The sequence below is a fragment of the Bacillus rossius genome, chromosome 13 (assembly GCF_032445375.1).
Source record: "Bacillus rossius redtenbacheri isolate Brsri chromosome 13, Brsri_v3, whole genome shotgun sequence".
In the NCBI taxonomy this organism is placed as follows: domain Eukaryota; kingdom Metazoa; phylum Arthropoda; class Insecta; order Phasmatodea; family Bacillidae; genus Bacillus; species Bacillus rossius.
In genome coordinates, this window is record NC_086340.1 from 48,332,329 (window position 1) to 48,351,654 (window position 19,326).

A 19,326-nucleotide genomic window follows, 5' to 3' on the forward strand; every position below is an offset into this window, starting at 1 on the left:
TTGTGTGCAGTTTTAGTCATGAAGTGAAGTAACGTTACAGGCCTGGGACGTGCCTGTAAGCGAGGGAAATTTCAAACTGGCAGCCAACAAAGTCTTAGATCTGCAAAATTTTCCTATAGGTCTCTGGGAAAAGTGCTTCAGACTACTGGCACAAAGTTTAACTTAGGGGAGTACACCAGTCTAACAAAGTGTAAATCACCCTTTAGTAACCAAATTATAAAGCAAATAAAATTTCCAAAAATAATTTAAAATTATAGTAAAATTTAAAAAAAAAAGTGTCGAAATACCAAATTTCCGGCACAATATTTAAGACAAATTATATCAATTACCCTAAGTTTTTAGTTATACAGAGTTTTGGTACATTATTTGACTATTAGAAAAAAACTTAAATTTAAATTTAATTTTTTAGTTTTTAATTCATTCAGTGATAAAAGCATTTTTTTTTATTTGAACTATTTGTTTATTTATTGTGATTTCAAATGTGCTTCCAAATTTGATTTTGCTTCCAAACATGCTTCCTTTTATGAATGTGCTTTCTTTTTTAAATGTGCTCTTTTTTTTATTGTGCTTCCTTTGTTGAATTTGATTTTTTTTTTTTTTTTTTTTTTTTTAACTGTGTTTCCAAATGTTTCCATTTTTTTTGTGCTTCCAAATGTGTTTCCATTTTTTGATAGTGCTTCTAAATGTGCTTTGTTTTTTCAATGTGCATCGACAAGTCTGTAGTCATGACATGGTTGACCATGTGTTTCGGTGACGCCTGGTTTATACGCCTGACATAGAACATGACCTGTTTAAATTGTTTGCTTAGTATCAAAAAAATAAATTTTCGTGGTTTGGCTTTGCTTGGCATGTATAAAGATTTGTTGTATCTTATTATTCGTAGCGATGTATTTTTTGTGGCTTGTGATCTGGATTCACTTCTGTGTTAGATCACATGCACTACAAAAATTGTTTGGGGCACAAACATTACTTGTAATGTTAGTTTTCTACTCTGGTTCCATTTTTTGTACTTTGAAGCGATTCCAATAAGTACTTTCATGAACTTGGTTCTGATTTCAACGACGATGCACTGTCAGCGAGACGGCCGGAAGCGGGGAGCACCGCCCTGCTGATGTCGTCCAGGGCTGTGCCCATCTGAGCCCGATGTGCCACCACCTCCCTCCTCTCCTGTTAATCCTCCCGGCTGACGTGTTTTAAATAGCGCGCCGCCTCAAGAGGGCGCTGTAGAATCAGTCCTTCGCTCCCCAAGAGATAATAATACTGTGCAAATCTTTTGTTTTGTTCCCCAAGTGCCATATGTTTTTATATTCAAATTGATTGTAATTTTTATGTATTTCGTTCACTAGCCACATCCGCGGCACGACGGGAGACAGGGCAACTGTTCAGGGCGCTTGGCGCCAAACCACCCCCCTCCCCTCCTGCTACCTCAGCGGCCATTGATCGCGCAGTCGCTTCCCGTCGCTACCTGAAGAAAGACGCTCCGTTCCGGCTCTCTGAAGACTTCGCCTTTGTGCGCCTATCGAGGTGGTTGGACCACAGCTGTGCCTGTCGTGCCGCGAGGCGTTTTCATAGAGCCATTGTGTTTGCGTCCTTTGAGTGTTGTCTGTCGGTGTGTGGGGTGCCCTGAGATCCCACTGCATGGTTATTATAAACAGCGTGCTCAACGCTGAGAGCGGGCCAGGTCAGTGGTTAGGGTAATTGCTGAAGGGGGAAACGAGTCACGCCGCCACACGGGCTACGTCACGCCTAAGACAGACACGGTGGCGCCCACTAAACGTACGTTATAAATACTACCAAATCCCCCGACCATGTCACTGCGTGCCTCGAGCGAGCAGTTGGATGGTCGCACTCCTGCGAGTGTGCAGATCCCTCCCCCTGCACAGGCACCGGCCTCTGACACTGTCCTTCACAGTAACACGCTCAAATTTAGGTACTTGGGCAAGTCGTATGTGAATATATTTGACTTTGTGTTTATTGGAAGTTTTTTTTTACGCGAGGCAAAAATAAAATAGAAATTTGGTTCTGTGACTGAGGTGGGTATCGAATACCACATGACGACATGAGTGACTAGCTCTTGGTGTTTTCTAACTCCTTACTCCTATGTCGTACTGTTTCTTGTGATAGTGATGTTTTATTGTTGCTAGTATTGTTTCTGGGACCTTAGAATGTTTATGTAATTAATCAATTTAATGAACTCTTTTTTGCCTGGTATCAAACACATGCAGGAATCAATCAAATCAATCATTATATTAATAAGAGATTTTTCAATGATTTTTAATTTTTTTTCCCTAATTTCTAGGTTAATTGCAGTTTTCCAAGATGGCGGTCATTATGACATCAGTGTCATACTGGAGGCTATTACATGAGAAATTTAAGCCTTTTTAAAGATTTTTACCATATTTTCCAAAAACATGTTTTGTTTACCTAGAATAAACAATTTGCATTAAGCAAGGATCGAAACAAGTACTGTAATCATTCAAGTCAATCATTATTTTAATAAGCGATCTTTTTGAATATTTTTGGTATTTTTTCCCCAATTTATAGCAAACAGCAATTACAGATTTTTAAGATGGTGGCCAAGACGGCCAACAATATGGTGGATGCCACAGTAATAAATACTTCTGCACTGTAGTGGGTAAAAATTAAACTAAAATAGCGGCAGCGTCCTCTAGCAGACGAAAACTCTGATCCAAGATGGCGGCCTCCAGCAGGTGAAAACAATATGGCTGCTATGCCATACTGGCTGAATTAATATATATCTTGGCATTAGTGGTAGGAGGTAGGTCTGACAGTGACTTCCATGGAGGACGGAGCCATCGCCATTTTAAATAGAAGTACCTCGCCGGGTTCGAACACAGTGCCTTTCTAATGAAAGTAATTATTAAAATTATTTAACTAGGTAATTTTTTTATGAATTTAAAAATCTGTTCTGATTTTCTAGCTTAATATTTACGGATTTTGAAGATGGCATAGATGTCACAAGAATGTGGCTGAGGTCATGGTCTAAGCTCCTCTCCAGAGACTTACAGAGGGGAATTTAAGCCTCTATGGGGACATTTCAAGCCTCTAGAATTTTTTGGGGGGAATAAAATGGGAAATGTTTCCTCAACCCTGAAATTTTGTCCCTCGAAATAGGGAAATTTCTAGGACTTTTGAGGAATTTTGAGGAGATTTTAAATTAAGATGCCGCTGTGACATCAGAGGTGGTCGGTAATTGATCCCATCCACAATCACCGACCAGGAACCAGGTGCCGGACCTACCAATATATACTACATCTGGGATTTAGTAGTTTTACAAGTCATTTTTGCTTTTATCGAAGCCGTTTCATTATATAGTTTAAAATTTGTTCTGCTAATTAAATGATTCAATAGTTGATGTAGCTGCTCCAGCAACGAATTCTAGGGTGAGTGTGGAAACAATGTGAAATTCACTTCAAGAAATTTAGTTTAAAACACAATTTGCATTTGAAATTATCTCGCCCGGAATTATTATTTTAAAACATTCTATGTTAATTTTTGTGACTGAGTTTTATATTATAAGTGTATTTGCAACATGAGATCACATGAATTTGCTCTTTACCGAGGTTGGATGTAGCACATCTTTGGCGAGCACTGAGAGACTAGCTCAAATATATTTTCATTCACTTTTCATTTATGGTTCTTTGATATAGCTTTAATATTATATAGCAAAATATATTGCAATGTTGAATGCTTTATTGGTTGCAGGGCTGCTGCTATCCAAAGCTTCTCTGCTCTATCACCTGGAAGGAAATCCTGTGGACAACCCGTACTCCATCGAGCAGACGATCCAGTACACGGAGTGCCCTCACTCCCCCCTCAACATGTCCTCGTTCCGGCTGAAGGTGGCCAGGAGCTTCATCAGCTATGAGTCGCGAGAAAGCATCATCCGGTACGGCATGACCAACAAAGTCATGCCACCAGGAGGTAAGTCACCCACGCTGTCTTTGTCGTAACAACAACACACGTGTACGCCAGAGCTTCTTTCGAAAAGTGGTCCTGAAAATACTTATGCAATAAGAATCAACTTCACAACAAAATTTGCAGATGTATATTTGTATTTTCAAAGAAGGAGCTTTAGATGAAATGTCTTTCTCCTCTCATACCTCTTTTCATGTTCTTATTTACCTTCATTTTCTTAAGTCTATTTAATTCTTTAAACATTAAATTAAAAATTTTGCAATTTTAAAGTTTTATTAGTTTTTCTAGTGATACATGATATGCAGTTTAATATGATCCTTTATGTAATTTTTTTTATTGGCATTCTTAGTACATATTACTTAAAGAATATGAGTATAATGAACAGTTTATTTAAATAAAACCTAATGCTATATTACTCATTTTGCAGGTTATAATATTGTACATCCTGTTTTGACATCTTTGGAGATGAGATTTTTATAACTGAACCAAATTCTGTTATTAACTTTCCAATTTTTATAATTACATAAAACACTGTGCATAACTATGTATGCATGTTGTTCATGTTGGGTGTCTTACTTCGCACTCTAGATCATTCAAGATATGTATTTTTTTTTTCAAACCATACCTTACCCATATTCACCCCATAGAAGTAAATATTGCAAAATGGTAAAATGATATTCACTTAGTGTGTTGAGTATGTATTTCCTATTTTTATTTTTATTTTATGTTCTGTTACCTTTAGAGATATGCATTATTATAAATCCATTTTATCCCTTTTTGAATTTGTGTGTGTGTGTGTGTGTGTGTGTGGGGGGGGGGGGGGGGGGGGTAATGTAGAATTGAGTATATATTTTGTAATCAATGTTTAAGTAACAATGTTTAATGCACACTTGCTTGGCAACAAAAGGTACTTTGTAATCAAAACTGTTCACAACCCGGGATCTTAAAATAATAGGCTCCGCCCCCTGTACAGGAGGTCTGGAGAGAGAAGGAATTACTTAAAATGAGTTAAAACTTAGTTCTGAAGAAAGTACGTTTATTACATGAGACCTTAAACTCATACAAAATGTTGCTAGTCGATGAAAGAAAATCATGAGGTATTAACTCTTACATTTAAACTTTGACGTCGACCCAAGTGTCTCCTCGGCTCCTTCAGGCCGTTATGCCTCGTCAACGTCCTCCCTTGCATTACTAGTGCAACCTAAATGCAGTGTCTACGAACAGGGACGCACCCGCGTGCGCCCTAGCATGCCAGTGGGCTTCTTTTGTGTTGTAAATAATTATGCTTATTATGTATTTTTAAATGGTCACGAGCCTCAACAATTGTGTATATTATGTAATCGTAACTAATTAATTCATGTGTAAATTTGCTTTTTAATTAATTGCTTGCTAAAGTTGTGTTAATATTTCTGTGATTTTTCTCAAGTGCTTATGCCGTGCTAGTAATGTAATCGCAGCCTGGTGCGTCGCGGGGCGGGCCTCTCCCACGCCGGCCGTTTTCTCCCCTCCCCTCCTCCGCGGCCCGTGGGCGGGCGGGAGAGCGCAGTGGTGTTCTGGGCGCACTAGAGGGCAGACGTGCACGCCGCTCCGCGCTGCTCCTGAGGCACGTTTTCTCAGCTCGCAGTCCGACGACAGTGAAACGTCACGGGTGGTCTCTGCAGCTGAGCTGCATTCGTTGTATCGCTCGCCATATTGAGTTTTACGAGTTTTCCGGGACGTCACCAGCCGAACGTCATAGGCCGTGTACGCGCATCTACGGACCGCCGAACCTCTCAGTCAGTACGAATCTCTTACGTGACGGACCGCGCACGCGCTGTGCATCATTACAGGACAATCGTAACCGGGACGATAGTTACGGGATTACCTTCCCAGTTTGTGTCGGGACGTATTAAAAAGACGAGACTTTCATCCAGGAGTCCGGGTCGCGGCGGGGAGGGCGCTCATTCCGCGACGTGTCCGCCAGGCTGCGGCAGGCTCTCTATGCGACAATAAAAGGGGCTCGTGGAACGGACAACACCGAGTTATCCTTGGAGCTGCCTACCATTCTTCCTTCTCACCTAAAATTCCCTCCAGGTCCCGTATTTCCCGGTCCCGGCCACGTTGGCCTGGACCCACACCTCACCGACGAGAGCTGCACGGGCAAGACAGGGCAATTACGCAAACGGGGAACCAGGAACCAAAAGCAGAGGGACGTCAACTTAATAAATAAAATCAATGGCAATCTGAAAATCAGTCTTATTAGTTGCTTTATAATTAAGTAATTTAACTTGAACAATCTAAAAGGGAATCTTGATTTACAAACGCTTTGATCAACGAGCAGCTAGAGGGTATCAAAATCTTCTATGACGTTAAAACTCATTCTAAGTCCTTAAAGTTAATTTAAACATTATATTAAATTATCGAAGGTCAAAACGTAAAACTATACGTCCAGCATGAGGTCAGCAATCCGCTCAGGTCCGGCCTCTTCAAAAATAACTCAGACATTACTTCCACGACCCCAACCAACTGTACATGAACGTATTGCTGTTCCGGGCCATAGCCTCCGCCTCAAGGAGCCTAACATCCTTAAACCCTAACCGACTTGTTGCCACTGGCGAGAGCCATAGCCTCCCCCAGAGTGAGCCCTGAGCTACCTCCAGTGGCTGCTTAAAAACCCTCTCTGCCCCACCGATGTTTCCAGCAAATCTCGGCCCACCGCCTGCAAATTTCGCAATCAGGGCCCGAGCCCGCTGAACGAGCACCGCGCTGCGACCTAGTTACGCCAACAGACCGCCGGTGGCCCACGCGACTCATGAGGAATGTGCAGCGAGGGCAAACACGCCGCCGGCCGATCGCTGACGAAACGAGGCCGCTTCTGGCACGGGCGCAGCGACCCGCCCACAGCTCACGCCATGAAAGACAGAAATCTGTATTCAGCCACACTGAGAAATTCTGGAACACTACAATATAGTTGGCATTGACTATTTTTTTCAAAAGTGTAAACTTCACTTCAAATGTTTTAAATATATTGAAATTAAAACAAATGTTCAACAGTTATTTATTACAACTGCTAATATCATATATATATATATATATATAAATTTATTTATTTATTGATTATTCTTTTAACTCTACACACTATTTAATGCATTTTCAGTGTAAGGTGGGTACAATGAAGTTTAATCCTATTTTTAGTGCTAATTAAGGTGAAATTAAATGAAATATTATGTTTAGGTGGTGTCTGTGCACATGCCAGCAGGGCCTACAGTTCCTGCAGAGTGGGGAGGGTCGCTCCCAGTGTGTGTACGTGGTGTGGTGTCTGTGCAGACTTCGACCCATGCCAGCAGGACCAGGCAGTGTGTGTACGTGGTGTGGTGTCTGTGCAGACTTCGACCCATGCCAGCAGGCCCAGGCAGTGTGTGTACGTGGTGTGGTGTCTGTGCAGACTTCGACCCATGCCAGCAGGCCCAGGCAGTGTGTGTACGTGGTGTGGTGTCTGTGCAGACTTCGACCCATGCCAGCAGGCCCAGGCAGTGTGTGTACGTGGTGTGGTGTCTGTGCAGACTTCCACCCATGCCAGCAGGCACAGGCAGTGTGTGTACGTGGTGTGGTATCTGTGCAGACTTCCACCCATGCCAGCAGGCACAGGCAGTGTGTGTACGTGGTGTGGTGTCTGTGCAGACTTCGACCCATGCCAGCAGGCCCAGGCAGTGTGTGTACGTGGTGTGGTGTCTGTGCAGACTTCGACCCATGCCAGCAGGACCAGGCAGTGTGTGTACGTGGTGTGGTGTCTGTGCAGACTTCGACCCATGCCAGCAGGCCCAGGCAGTGTGTGTACGTGGTGTGGTGTCTGTGCAGACTTCGACCCATGCCAGCAGGCCCAGGCAGTGTGTGTACGTGGTGTGGTGTCTGTGCAGACTTCGACCCATGCCAGCAGGCCCAGGCAGTGTGTGTACGTGGTGTGGTGTCTGTGCAGACTTCGACCCATGCCAGCAGGCCCAGGCAGTGTGTGTACGTGGTGTGGTGTCTGTGCAGACTTCGACCCATGCCAGCAGGCCCAGGCAGTGTGTGTACGTGGTGTGGTGTCTGTGCAGACTTCGACCCATGCCAGCAGGCCCAGGCAGTGTGTGTACGTGGTGTGGTGTCTGTGCAGACTTCGACCCATGCCAGCAGGCCCAGGCAGTGTGTGTACGTGGTGTGGTGTCTGTGCAGACTTCGACCCATGCCAGCAGGCCCAGGCAGTGTGTGTACGTGGTGTGGTGTCTGTGCAGACTTCCACCCATGCCAGCAGGCCCAGGCAGTGTGTGTAGGTTGTGTGGTGTCTGTGCAGACTTCGACCCATGCCAGCAGACCCAGGCAGTGTGTGTACGTGGTGTGGTGTCTGTGCAGACTTCGACCCATGCCAGCAGGCCCAGTCAGTGTGTGTAGGTGGTGTGGTGTCTGTGCTGACTTCGACCCATGCCAGCAGGCCCAGGCAGTGTGTGTACGTGGTGTGGTGTCTGTGCAGACTTCGACCCATGCCAGCAGGCCCAGGCAGTGTGTGTACGTGGTGTGGTGTCTGTGCAGACTTCGACCCATGCCAGCAGGCCCAGGCAGTGTGTGTACGTGGTGTGGTGTCTGTGCAGACTTCGACCCATGCCAGCAGGCCCAGGCAGTGTGTGTACGTGGTGTGGTGTCTGTGCAGACTTCGACCCATGCCAGCAGGCCCAGGCAGTGTGTGTACGTGGTGTGGTGTCTGTGCAGACTTCGACCCATGCCAGCAGGCCCAGGCAGTGTGTGTACGTGGTGTGGTGTCTGTGCAGACTTCGACCCATGCCAGCAGGCCCAGGCAGTGTGTGTACGTGGTGTGGTGTCTGTGCAGACTTCCACCCATGCCAGCAGGCCCAGGCAGTGTGTGTACGTGGTGTGGTGTCTGTGCAGACTTCGACCCATGCCAGCAGGCCCAGGCAGTGTGTGTACGTGGTGTGGTGTCTGTGCAGACTTCGACCCATGCCAGCAGGCCCAGGCAGTGTGTGTACGTGGTGTGGTGTCTGTGCAGACTTCGACCCATGCCAGCAGGCCCAGGCAGTGTGTGTACGTGGTGTGGTGTCTGTGCAGACTTCGACCCATGCCAGCAGGCCCAGGCAGTGTGTGTACGTGGTGTGGTGTCTGTGCAGACTTCCACCCATGCCAGCAGGCCCAGGCAGTGTGTGTAGGTGGTGTGGTGTCTGTGCAGACTTCGACCCATGCCAGCAGGCCCAGGCAGTGTGTGTACGTGGTGTGGTGTCTGTGCAGACTTCGACCCATGCCAGCAGGCCCAGGCAGTGTGTGTACGTGGTGTGGTGTCTGTGCAGACTTCGACCCATGCCAGCAGGCCCAGGCAGTGTGTGTACGTGGTGTGGTGTCTGTGCAGACTTCGACCCATGCCAGCAGGCCCAGGCAGTGTGTGTACGTGGTGTGGTGTCTGTGCAGACTTCGACCCATGCCAGCAGGCCCAGGCAGTGTGTGTACGTGGTGTGGTGTCTGTGCAGACTTCGACCCATGCCAGCAGGCCCAGGCAGTGTGTGTACGTGGTGTGGTGTCTGTGCAGACTTCGACCCATGCCAGCAGGCCCAGGCAGTGTGTGTACGTGGTGTGGTGTCTGTGCAGACTTCGACCCATGCCAGCAGGCCCAGGCAGTGTGTGTACGTGGTGTGGTGTCTGTGCAGACTTCGACCCATGCCAGCAGGCCCAGGCAGTGTGTGTAGGTGGTGTGGTGTCTGTGCAGACTTCGACCCATGCCAGCAGGCCCAGGCAGTGTGTGTAGGTGGTGTGGTGTCTGTGCAGACTTCGACCCATGCAAGCAGGCCCAGGCAGTGTGTGGGGCCCACAGCTCCTGCAGAGTCGAGGGCGACAGCTTTCAATGTGTGTGCAACTCAGGGTTTGTACTTTTTACTGTTTTTCTTTAGCACTTCTTTTTACAGTTGCATTTGCAGACTTTTATTGCTTGGTTATTTTTTATAAAATTAATCTATACTATACCCAAAGAAGGTACAAATATATGCCGTTTTTGTTAAAATAATGAGTATTATTGATCTTATGAATTTTGAATTTTTCAGTCTGATAGTATTAAAATTATATATATTTTTGAGTTCTCACACTTTTTTCTTTTCCTCTGTTACATTTTTGTAGAGTTTTTCTGTATATAAATTGATGTGTGGATTAAAAAAGTATTTATAATTTAAAAAAAAATCCTGTTTTTGTTTATAAAATAATGAATAATTAGTTTTTTATAATTAATATTGTAGTTATTAATTTTCTTTATTGAAAACTAGAAGATTTTTTATTAATGATTACTAACATATTAAATTAAGTTTGAATTGTTCAGAAGTTATTATTGATGTTTAAACATCTTAGCTCACAGTATACAACTTTTAATAGGCGTAATTTCGTGAATGGAATGGAAGTCTATTGGAATGTAAATGTGTACCTAATCACGGTGCTGGCATTTGTGGAAGTCTGACAAGTATCGAAAATATGGCGGACCCACTTGATTCATTAGGACAAATTGCTTTTGTGAATATCACAGAATTTTCACCCAACATAGTATTCAAATATAAAAACTTTATAATAGTACAATCTTTTTTTAATACATACTTTGATATCATTTGTCATTATAAAAATAAATTTGAACAAATTTGATAGAAAGGTAGTTTAGATTTTTTTCATAACCTGTTTTTACTATAATAGATTGTTTCATCAAACATTGTTTTAGCCAAAGTTTTTATATAAATTAGGAATTTTTTTATTTTAAACTTTTTTTTAATTGTTTATACTATAAATATTATAACTTTTTTTTATCTTTCAAATGATTGTTATTTTCACCCCCTTGCAGTAAAAGTTCTTTACATAAAAATTGACTTAAGAAAAACCTTAAGATAATATTTATAAAGTTTAAAATAAATAATAACTCATTTGATAGTGTACACAATACAGAAGTTTTATTTATTTATTTTTCTTTCTAACCCCTGATGTTTTGTAACAGCGATGAGTTTACAATATTATTACAAAATTGCTATCATCAAAAAAAATTAATTTAAATTTTTTTTTTTTTTGCCTATATTATTCAGGTATGCATATAAAACCGGAAACCATGCTCTGCTACCAAGTTGTTACACCCCTCGTGCCTCAAAATTGAATTATTTTGAATTAATTAAAAAGAGCCTTGGAAACATGCGGGATAAAAAAAATAAGTTAAATAAATTGATTTACCAGAGGCGGCACGAGTTGGGGAACAAACAAAATTTAGGAACTTCCTGTAACAAGCAAGGAGGAAGTTGGTGGATCGTTAAAATCAATAAATAAAAACTACACGATTAACTTGATCTATAGTTTCCCTGTTTTATTTGCCCTGATGAATTATTTTGTTTCCATTACTTTACATACAAAAGGTTTTAACAAGTTTCAAAGATTTAAAAAAAAACAAAGAAAAACGAAAAGGGGCCGGCCCGCGATTATTTAAATCAAAGTACATTGTATTGATACATTATTACAACTTGCAAGGTTCTACAACATTAAATTTGTCGCTGATTAGTTTACCATATCAGTGGATTAAGTGGATAGTCACTTATCGCTGGTTTGTCTTTAAAAAGGGGGTGAATAGAAATAGAAACCATATCACCCAAGTCTTCCAGGTGTGGAGTTAAAAATGCCGAACTGTAGAATGGAAGAAAGCCGCTTCTTCTTATGGGTGGATCTCGGACTGGCGAAAAACATACTGATGGACAATTCGTCCACCAGTAGTTGCTGGAGCTCGAATCTAGCTGAATAAGTGCATCGCTGGGAGGTCGAACCCCTGACTGTAACAAGCCAAATCAAGACTGATTAGGACTTGAATACAGACAGTACATGGGGCAAGAAATGCCCGGAAAAATCTAAGGGGAGGTAGGGGAGGTCGCGAATTATCACTCACCAAAACAGGGGAGTTGCCTTCAAGCTGCCATCGCGGAGTCAGCCATGGTCCGTAGCTCACGATTTGCGCGGCTGGGCGCGGATGATTTCTTCATAGTTAAAAAAAATTAAAAGGGAAAATTTCAAAACAAAAAAAAATTACTAACACTATGCAGACAGACTAATCTACTTAAATTTAGTTGAGGGATAGCATCCCTTATTTAGGACGATTACGTAGTCGCTAGCGGTCGGATGAAGTCTTCCAGAGTCTTCTGAGCTCGCCGGAGATCTGTCTGCAAACGTGACGCGCGCTGATCTGTGTCGCGGCAAACCGCGTCTCGTAATTAAAAAGGAGGCGCCGGCTCTTACAGGTGGAGGGGGGTCTGGGCCGCCGAAAGATTCCGAACTTGCCCGAATGCAGGCGAAAAAAAAATCTCTGGCAGGAGTTTTGACGTTGGCATCACTGGGCGACAGTAGTGAACTCTGTCGGAGGGGTCTGAGTTGAAAACAATCGACTCGCGCCTGGCGTCCATATAACTCAAGGGAAAGCAGGTGCTGCTCTCTGGCGCCCTAGAGGGTAGGCTAGCGGAGAAGTTCGCGACTTGGTCGCTAGGTAGCTCTTGCAATCAGTTTTGGCGCACTCGTTTTTTTGCGAGGAGACCTTGAGGACGCTCACGGTTGACCAGGGGGTTACGACCGGTCATTGGTCTTACTTGGAACTGAGAAGGGGGGGGGTGAGGGTAAAATGCAACGCTGCTGGGAATCTACGTCCCGTCGTGCCTGCAGAGGAGCGAACTTAACACTAATACGTGATGAAAAAGGCCAATCTCAGCTCGTCTCTGAGAACTGGTTGCCTGCAGGCTACAGGCTTGCCTATGCAGTTAGGGTCACGAAGAGAAATGATATTACAGGCTTGAGGCGTGACTGAAGGTGGGGGAAATGGTAAGCTGTCTGCTAGTCAGGGATTAGGCCAGCAAAATATCCGATACGCCGATGGGAAAGGGGCTTCAGAGCACTGAGACAAAGTTTAACTCAGAGGAGTACACCAGACTAACAAAGTAAAATCACACTAAAGTAGAGCAAATAAAATTTCCACACAAAAAAATTTAAAATCATAATAAAAATTTAAAATATATCGTGTCGAAATTACTAATTAACGGCACAGTTTTTTTAACCTCTTTCAGGAATGGTTCGTCTTACCAAATATTGTTTCAGACAAAAGTTTAGGGTTAAAATGATAAGATTTACAAAACTTTGAATGGATTTGATAGTGTGCTTACTAAGGGTATTAAGAGTTTTTTTTTTATCCTTTAAACCATATTCTACTCTTTGCAGTGATGGTTGTTTGTACCAAAACTTGTGAGACAAATGTTTTTGATAATATTTATAAGGTTTACAAAAAATTTGAACATACTTAATTGATACTAAGAGAGTTAAGAATTTTCGATAATATTTATAATATTTACAAACAATTTGAACAAATTCGAGTAGTGTGCCTATTAAGGAAGTTACAATTTTTTGTTGTCATCCAACCCTTGTTTTTCCACCCCTTGTAGTTATGGTCTGTTGTAACAAAAATTTATTTAGACAAAGTTTTTGGTATTACTCCTACGAGTTATAATACTTTCAAACAGATGCGATATTTTTCATATTATGGTAGTTATAGTGATTTTTATGTTTATCAAGAAACCTTCCCTATTTCTACTGCTGGTCTGATTATGCTTTTTACAGAACTTGATTGAGATTAAATATATTTTATTTATGAGTTTGGAAGTGATTTGTTCAAAATTACAGCAGTTATTGGCCCATAAAAATGTGATATTTATAAACTTTTGAGTTGACGATGGTTTGGGGGTCTATAGGCCATGAAACGAAAAACTATATTTTCCAGAAGTTTCACCATAGTAGCGGCTACAGTAGGTAGTCTTTCTTCTAAATATACTTAAAAAAACGGTCCTTCCTGCTAATCGCTGCTCCTTTGTTTTGCATCCTGAATTATTTTGAAACATATGCCTGTATTCGGGCAAAATATATACTAAATAATTGGAATTTTTTTTTGCTGTGTACGAAGTGGTAAGTAGTTAAGTTGGCATTTATGGTAATATTTGGTGTCTCTTAACTATAAGTGGCCCAAAAATAAAGTATAGCTACAATGCAGTGTATTACGATAACAGCACATATTTGTCTGACACAATGTGTTTAAGATGGTGAGCCTCAGCATTAAAGCACCTTCATCGTTCATCCGGATGATTAAAACAAAGTATTAACTGGAGTGCCACAATGGTTGACAGATGGTTGTGTGGGGGATCTGATCGCAGATACCAGTCGCTGTTCACGGAGAGCGACGGTCAGCAGCTGCAGGTGTGTGTGGACGTGAACGAGTGCAGCACGGGAACCCACGTCTGCGACAAGCACGCAGAGTGCATCAACGTGGAAGGGGGACACTCGTGTCGGTGTTCGCCTGGATACTACGGAGATGGCCACACCTGCCGGGGTCAGCACCTTTCTTCTCTCTCTTACTAGCTTCACTGCGAGGGTTGTCAACGTGAAGATGGCAGCGCTCGTCAACAAAAATAGGAAATGTGTTTGCTTGTGCTTTGAAATGTATTTTCTGAAATTTCAACTATTTTAGACATGCAATTGTTTTTTGACAATCAACTACCTGAGTCATTGCACATTTTTTTTTTTGTGAAAATGGAAAATTGAGTATCGAGCTGTCATTCAATATTTGTTTTTCAAAGGCAATACCTACACCTACGCTCAGTTAACGTACTAGGACACCGCGCCATCATTTACTACAGTAATATTTTGGGCAGCTGAATTCAAATATGGCCGTACCAGTTTGGGTAACAATGAACTTTTGCAATGCCAAAAACTGCGAAGGTGAAATCAGCTTCAAAAAAGGCAAAAGTTGTTCCTTTGGCCGATAAAGTGGTGGTGACGGTTTTCTAGGATAGTCATAGAATCGTCTTGATCTTCTTGAAAAAGGAAAAATATGGCAGGAGTATACTACTCATCAATACTTGACGAGATGAAGGCAGATATTGCAGAAAAAGGTCACATTTGCATAAACAAAAAAAAATTGTTTCGCCAAGAGAATGCACCAGCTCACACCTCAGCAGTTGCCATGGCAAAAATCTACAAATAATGGTGTGAACAAGTTGACCACCCTCCTTACTCCCATACATAAATCCCATTTACTTTTTTTTTGTTGTTTCAGAGGACAGAGATTTTTGTTTATTGAGGAGGCCATCACCTTCGTAAACAAGTATTTTGCAGAGACTCACGCAAACGATTGTTAAAAAAACTGCGCGTCCAAAATGGCTGAAATTTCAGAGGCTATGATCCAAAGCATGAGCAAACACGTTCCCCAATTTTTGTTGACCAGTGCTGCCAACTTCATGTTGCCATCGGAAACTTTTCAGACAACCGTCGTCTATAATCGAATCTTAGAAGTTGATTTTAACTTACTTCTGTCGTATTGATATGAAAATTTGCAAGAAGTGTAATCCGAATGATATTACAATAATTTAATGACTATGGTCTGAAGAAAAGTGGGGGGGGGGGGGGGGGGGGGGGGGAGGGGGACATGGGGACAAAAAGAACACTATTTTTTAGCTGTGTGCAAAAAAAATACAACTTTTGAACTATGGGCATAAACCCTGCTTTTGTCTATCCATTAGGCCAGGGCATGGTGGGAAATTTGCCAGGCGTTGATTTCCCCCCCCCCTTCCCATGTAGGGGAGGTCAATGAAATGTGTTCCATAAGTCAAGGTAAAACCAAGAACAGTTAATAGGCCAATTAATCACTTTTTGAATTAAAAAAACAATATTCAAAAAGTGTCCAAGTTTTTGAGTCCTAGGCATTTATCAAAAGTTTTTAAATCCCCACCCTTCTTCCACATATTAGATACTGTGACTAAAAATTATTGCTACACAATCATAAATAACCCTTCTATCAATAACAATTCAAAATAATAGCAAATATTTTATACTTTGGGGGGATTACATTCAGTTTATTTATTTTCATTTATTTTTATGTGAAGGACTTTAAAAACATTATATATATATATAAAAATCTTGCTGTAAGATTTCTTTGAAATTGACTGGTGTTTAAGATTCGTAACTCTGTGTGTGTGTGTGTGTGTGTATTTATATATATATATATATATATATATATATATATATATATATATATATATATATACACCTACACACACACACACCTACACACACACACACAAACACACACACACACACACACATATATATATATATATATATATATATATATATATATATATATATATATATATATATATATATATATATATATATATATATATTCTAATAGAAATGAGACAACCTTAAATCATCCTTGTGCATCCTCAGACTGATTTTATTTTCGAAATCCTAATTCAGCTCATTTATAATTGATATCTTATGTCTTTAAACGAGCAATTCTTGTATATATATATAATCTGAATCTCGGAAACGGCTCCAACGATTTTCATGAAATTTATTATGCAGGGGGTTTTGGGGGCGATAAATCGATCTAGCTAGGATTCATTTTTAGAAAATGTTTTATCTGTGTTTTCAATAATCAACATTATCGATAATCAACTTAAACATAAATTACTCTTCCTGACATCTATTGGCGTGTAATACTAATACCTTTTTTTTTAATTGGGAGCAACTAACTGCTTCAACAACACAACAACACTAAAGCTACTCCAGTAGATGGCGTTGTTAAGCAACTTTAAGCCAATGAGTGTTTCGTTTGAGGTTAGACCAAGAAAATCAATTGTTTACTTATATAATTTGTGTCTTTTTAACTCATGTGTTCACTTAAAAACGCCTAAACGATCTTTGAAAAAACGCTTATTATTATGTTGGTAAGATCGAAAAATATTATTCATATCTCATCAGTTTGTAATTTGTATTTAAATATAATTTCTAAAAAACACAATTTACCGAAAAAAAAAAAAATATACCGAGTAAAGCTCAGTCATCCAGGTACTTATTTATTATATAAGCAACACTTACTTTAGTCTTTTATTGGTCATACTCTGTAATGCTGTTATTTTTCCTATAATTTTGAGCTGCATTGTTTTGGCGCATGGTTAAATGCATAAATAAACATTGCTGTTAATGTCTTTCCTATGAGAATTTGTGTTACTATTTTTCTTCCATTTTTTATAATATTTTAAATCTTTCATCAAGCCTACATGAAAAGGTAAATAAATAAACGTTGCTGAGACACAGCTGAATGGTGTGTGCTCTGCCGCAGGTGTGGATCCCTGCTCGGAGCTGCGATGTCACGTGGATGCGGAGTGTGTCCAGGACCGTAGTGGGTCTCCCGTGTGCCGCTGCCTGCCCGGATACACCGGCGATGGATTCCAGTGCGCTCCAGAGGATCCCGGTGAGGAGCTCTGCTCCGGACTGCAGTGCCACGCGGATGCGGAGTGTGTCCAGGACCGTAGTGGGTCTCCCGTGTGCCGCTGCCTGCCCGGATACACCGGCGATGGATTCCAGTGCGCTCCAGAGGATCCCGGTGAGGAACTCTGCTCCGGACTGCGATGCCACGCGGATGCGGAGTGTGTCCAGGACCGTAGTGGGTCTCCTGTGTGCCGCTGCCTGCCCGGATACACCGGCGATGGATTCCAGTGCGCTCCAGAGGATCCCGGTGAGGAACTCTGCTCCGGACTGCAGTGCCACGCGGATGCGGAGTGTGTCCAGGACCATAGTGGGTCTCCTGTGTGCCGCTGCCTGCCCGGATACACCGGCGATGGATTCCAGTGTACTGCAGAGGATCCCAGAGGTGTGCTTACGTGATCATTTCTAAAATAATTTTATGGTAGAAATTAAAGCTACACCTCGGACTCGCATACCGCGAACAATTGGTTCCGAGAAATACTCACGCTAAGTGAATGTGCGTTACGTGAGTTCGGCTATCCCCATTAATAACAATGATATTTTACATGGTACGGTATAGTGAAGGCACAAAATAATCCTTTTAAGTACGAGGGGAAGGTAATAAAACTGTCACATGTAGTGGAGAGAGCATCAGTCGTATTAACTTTGAGGAAAAAACATCTAAGAACAATAATGAAACATGGTACAACTGTTTGGGTGCACACACACCAAATTACCTTTGAGTTTTCCCTTAAATTCTTACGTGTGTCTGTTAAAAAAAAACTCTAAAACAAAAAAATGATCTCGTAAACACACATGTCATAACCATAAGTTGCCGATTGCTTTACATAAATGGAAAGATTAACGTAGATTGTCCGGAGATAAAGCGGCTGTGGATGTAGTCGCTTCTTCCTCCACGAGTGAAAATGTAAACAAGCTGTCTTTGTGTTTGAGTACAGCAGGGGGTGAATCAACTCCCTGACCTGAAGTGGGAGGGGTAGCTGGCGTGTCACAACCCTCATCTTCTCTTTCCCAAGCCGGCGCCGTCGCCTCCTTCACAAGGTCTGCTCTTTTGGAAGTCGATTCAGATGCAAAACAACTTTCTAGCCGTGTTTGTGTTTTACTTTTTTTTGTGTTCGTACAAGTCTTTGTACACCTGACATATCTTATCGATTTCTTTTTTGAAGTTGTCACTTCTTTCTTCGTTAGGATCATTGTCCTCTACAATCATACTAGCTTCATTTATTTTGCAAAATATGATAATGGTCCATACCGTAGATTCACTTAGGTCTAATGCGCGACTGATTGCACTGTTGCCTTCATGGTTTGTAGAACGCCGTACAACTTCCAACTTCGTTTCTAAAGAAATTGATTTTCTTTTTGCTATCACTTTATCAGACTGTACTTCTTTTGCACGTTTCTTAATTATTACATATGTACTGCGAACTTTACCACGCACAACAACAAAATGACTAGCTGATTATAAAGTGTACAACAAAACAAAGCTTGACGATAACTAGTATATCTACAGTCGCCTGGGAAGCGCTTTGAGTCATGAAAACGACACACACACACACACACACACACGTGGCGGGCGGGTAAGATAACATGATAGCTGAGACTGCTTTTTCGTGCGATAGTTGACGCGCCAAGCTCGGCTAGACACTGCCCGAGCGGCATTCACACGATGTATCCGACGATGCGGCGCCCCCTGTGGCAGTAAATTTATACCAAAAAATTAATTCTCACCTCGCGTTATGCGGGTTTTTATTTCACACTATCTGAAACCATTCCACCAAAATTGTTCTCACGTTATGCACATTTACATTAATTGAACTCGTGCTATGCGAGTCGGAGGTTTATTTTTTTTTAGACATTAAATATTTTTATAATATGTACTTATGTCTAGTGTTATATACATTTTATTTGAAACACAAATTCTACCAATTATATTAATTGAGCAGGAAATCTAAAATTTATCATTTTCCTTTATAAGATGTCCATCTTTTTTGTGCCTTCACACACTGAGTTTGATCGGTCGTTTAGCACCTCGTAGGGACTTCATTTTCCCAGATAAAAGAGTGT

The 19,326-nt window shown here is 41.8% G+C and overlaps 1 protein-coding gene across 3 annotated transcripts in view; it reads left to right on the plus strand.

The window, feature by feature from the left end:
• Positions 1 to 19,326, plus strand: part of LOC134538547 (nidogen) — a 183,762-nt gene that overhangs the window by 83,947 nt on the left and 80,489 nt on the right. For all 3 annotated transcript variants that reach the window (XM_063379965.1, XM_063379966.1, XM_063379967.1), the window contains 4 exons: positions 3,727 to 3,945; positions 9,724 to 9,817; positions 14,145 to 14,320; positions 17,117 to 17,647. In XM_063379965.1, the coding sequence (XP_063236035.1) occupies positions 3,727 to 3,945; positions 9,724 to 9,817; positions 14,145 to 14,320; positions 17,117 to 17,647 (1,020 nt within the window). The remainder of the gene's footprint in view (positions 1 to 3,726; positions 3,946 to 9,723; positions 9,818 to 14,144; positions 14,321 to 17,116; positions 17,648 to 19,326) is intronic.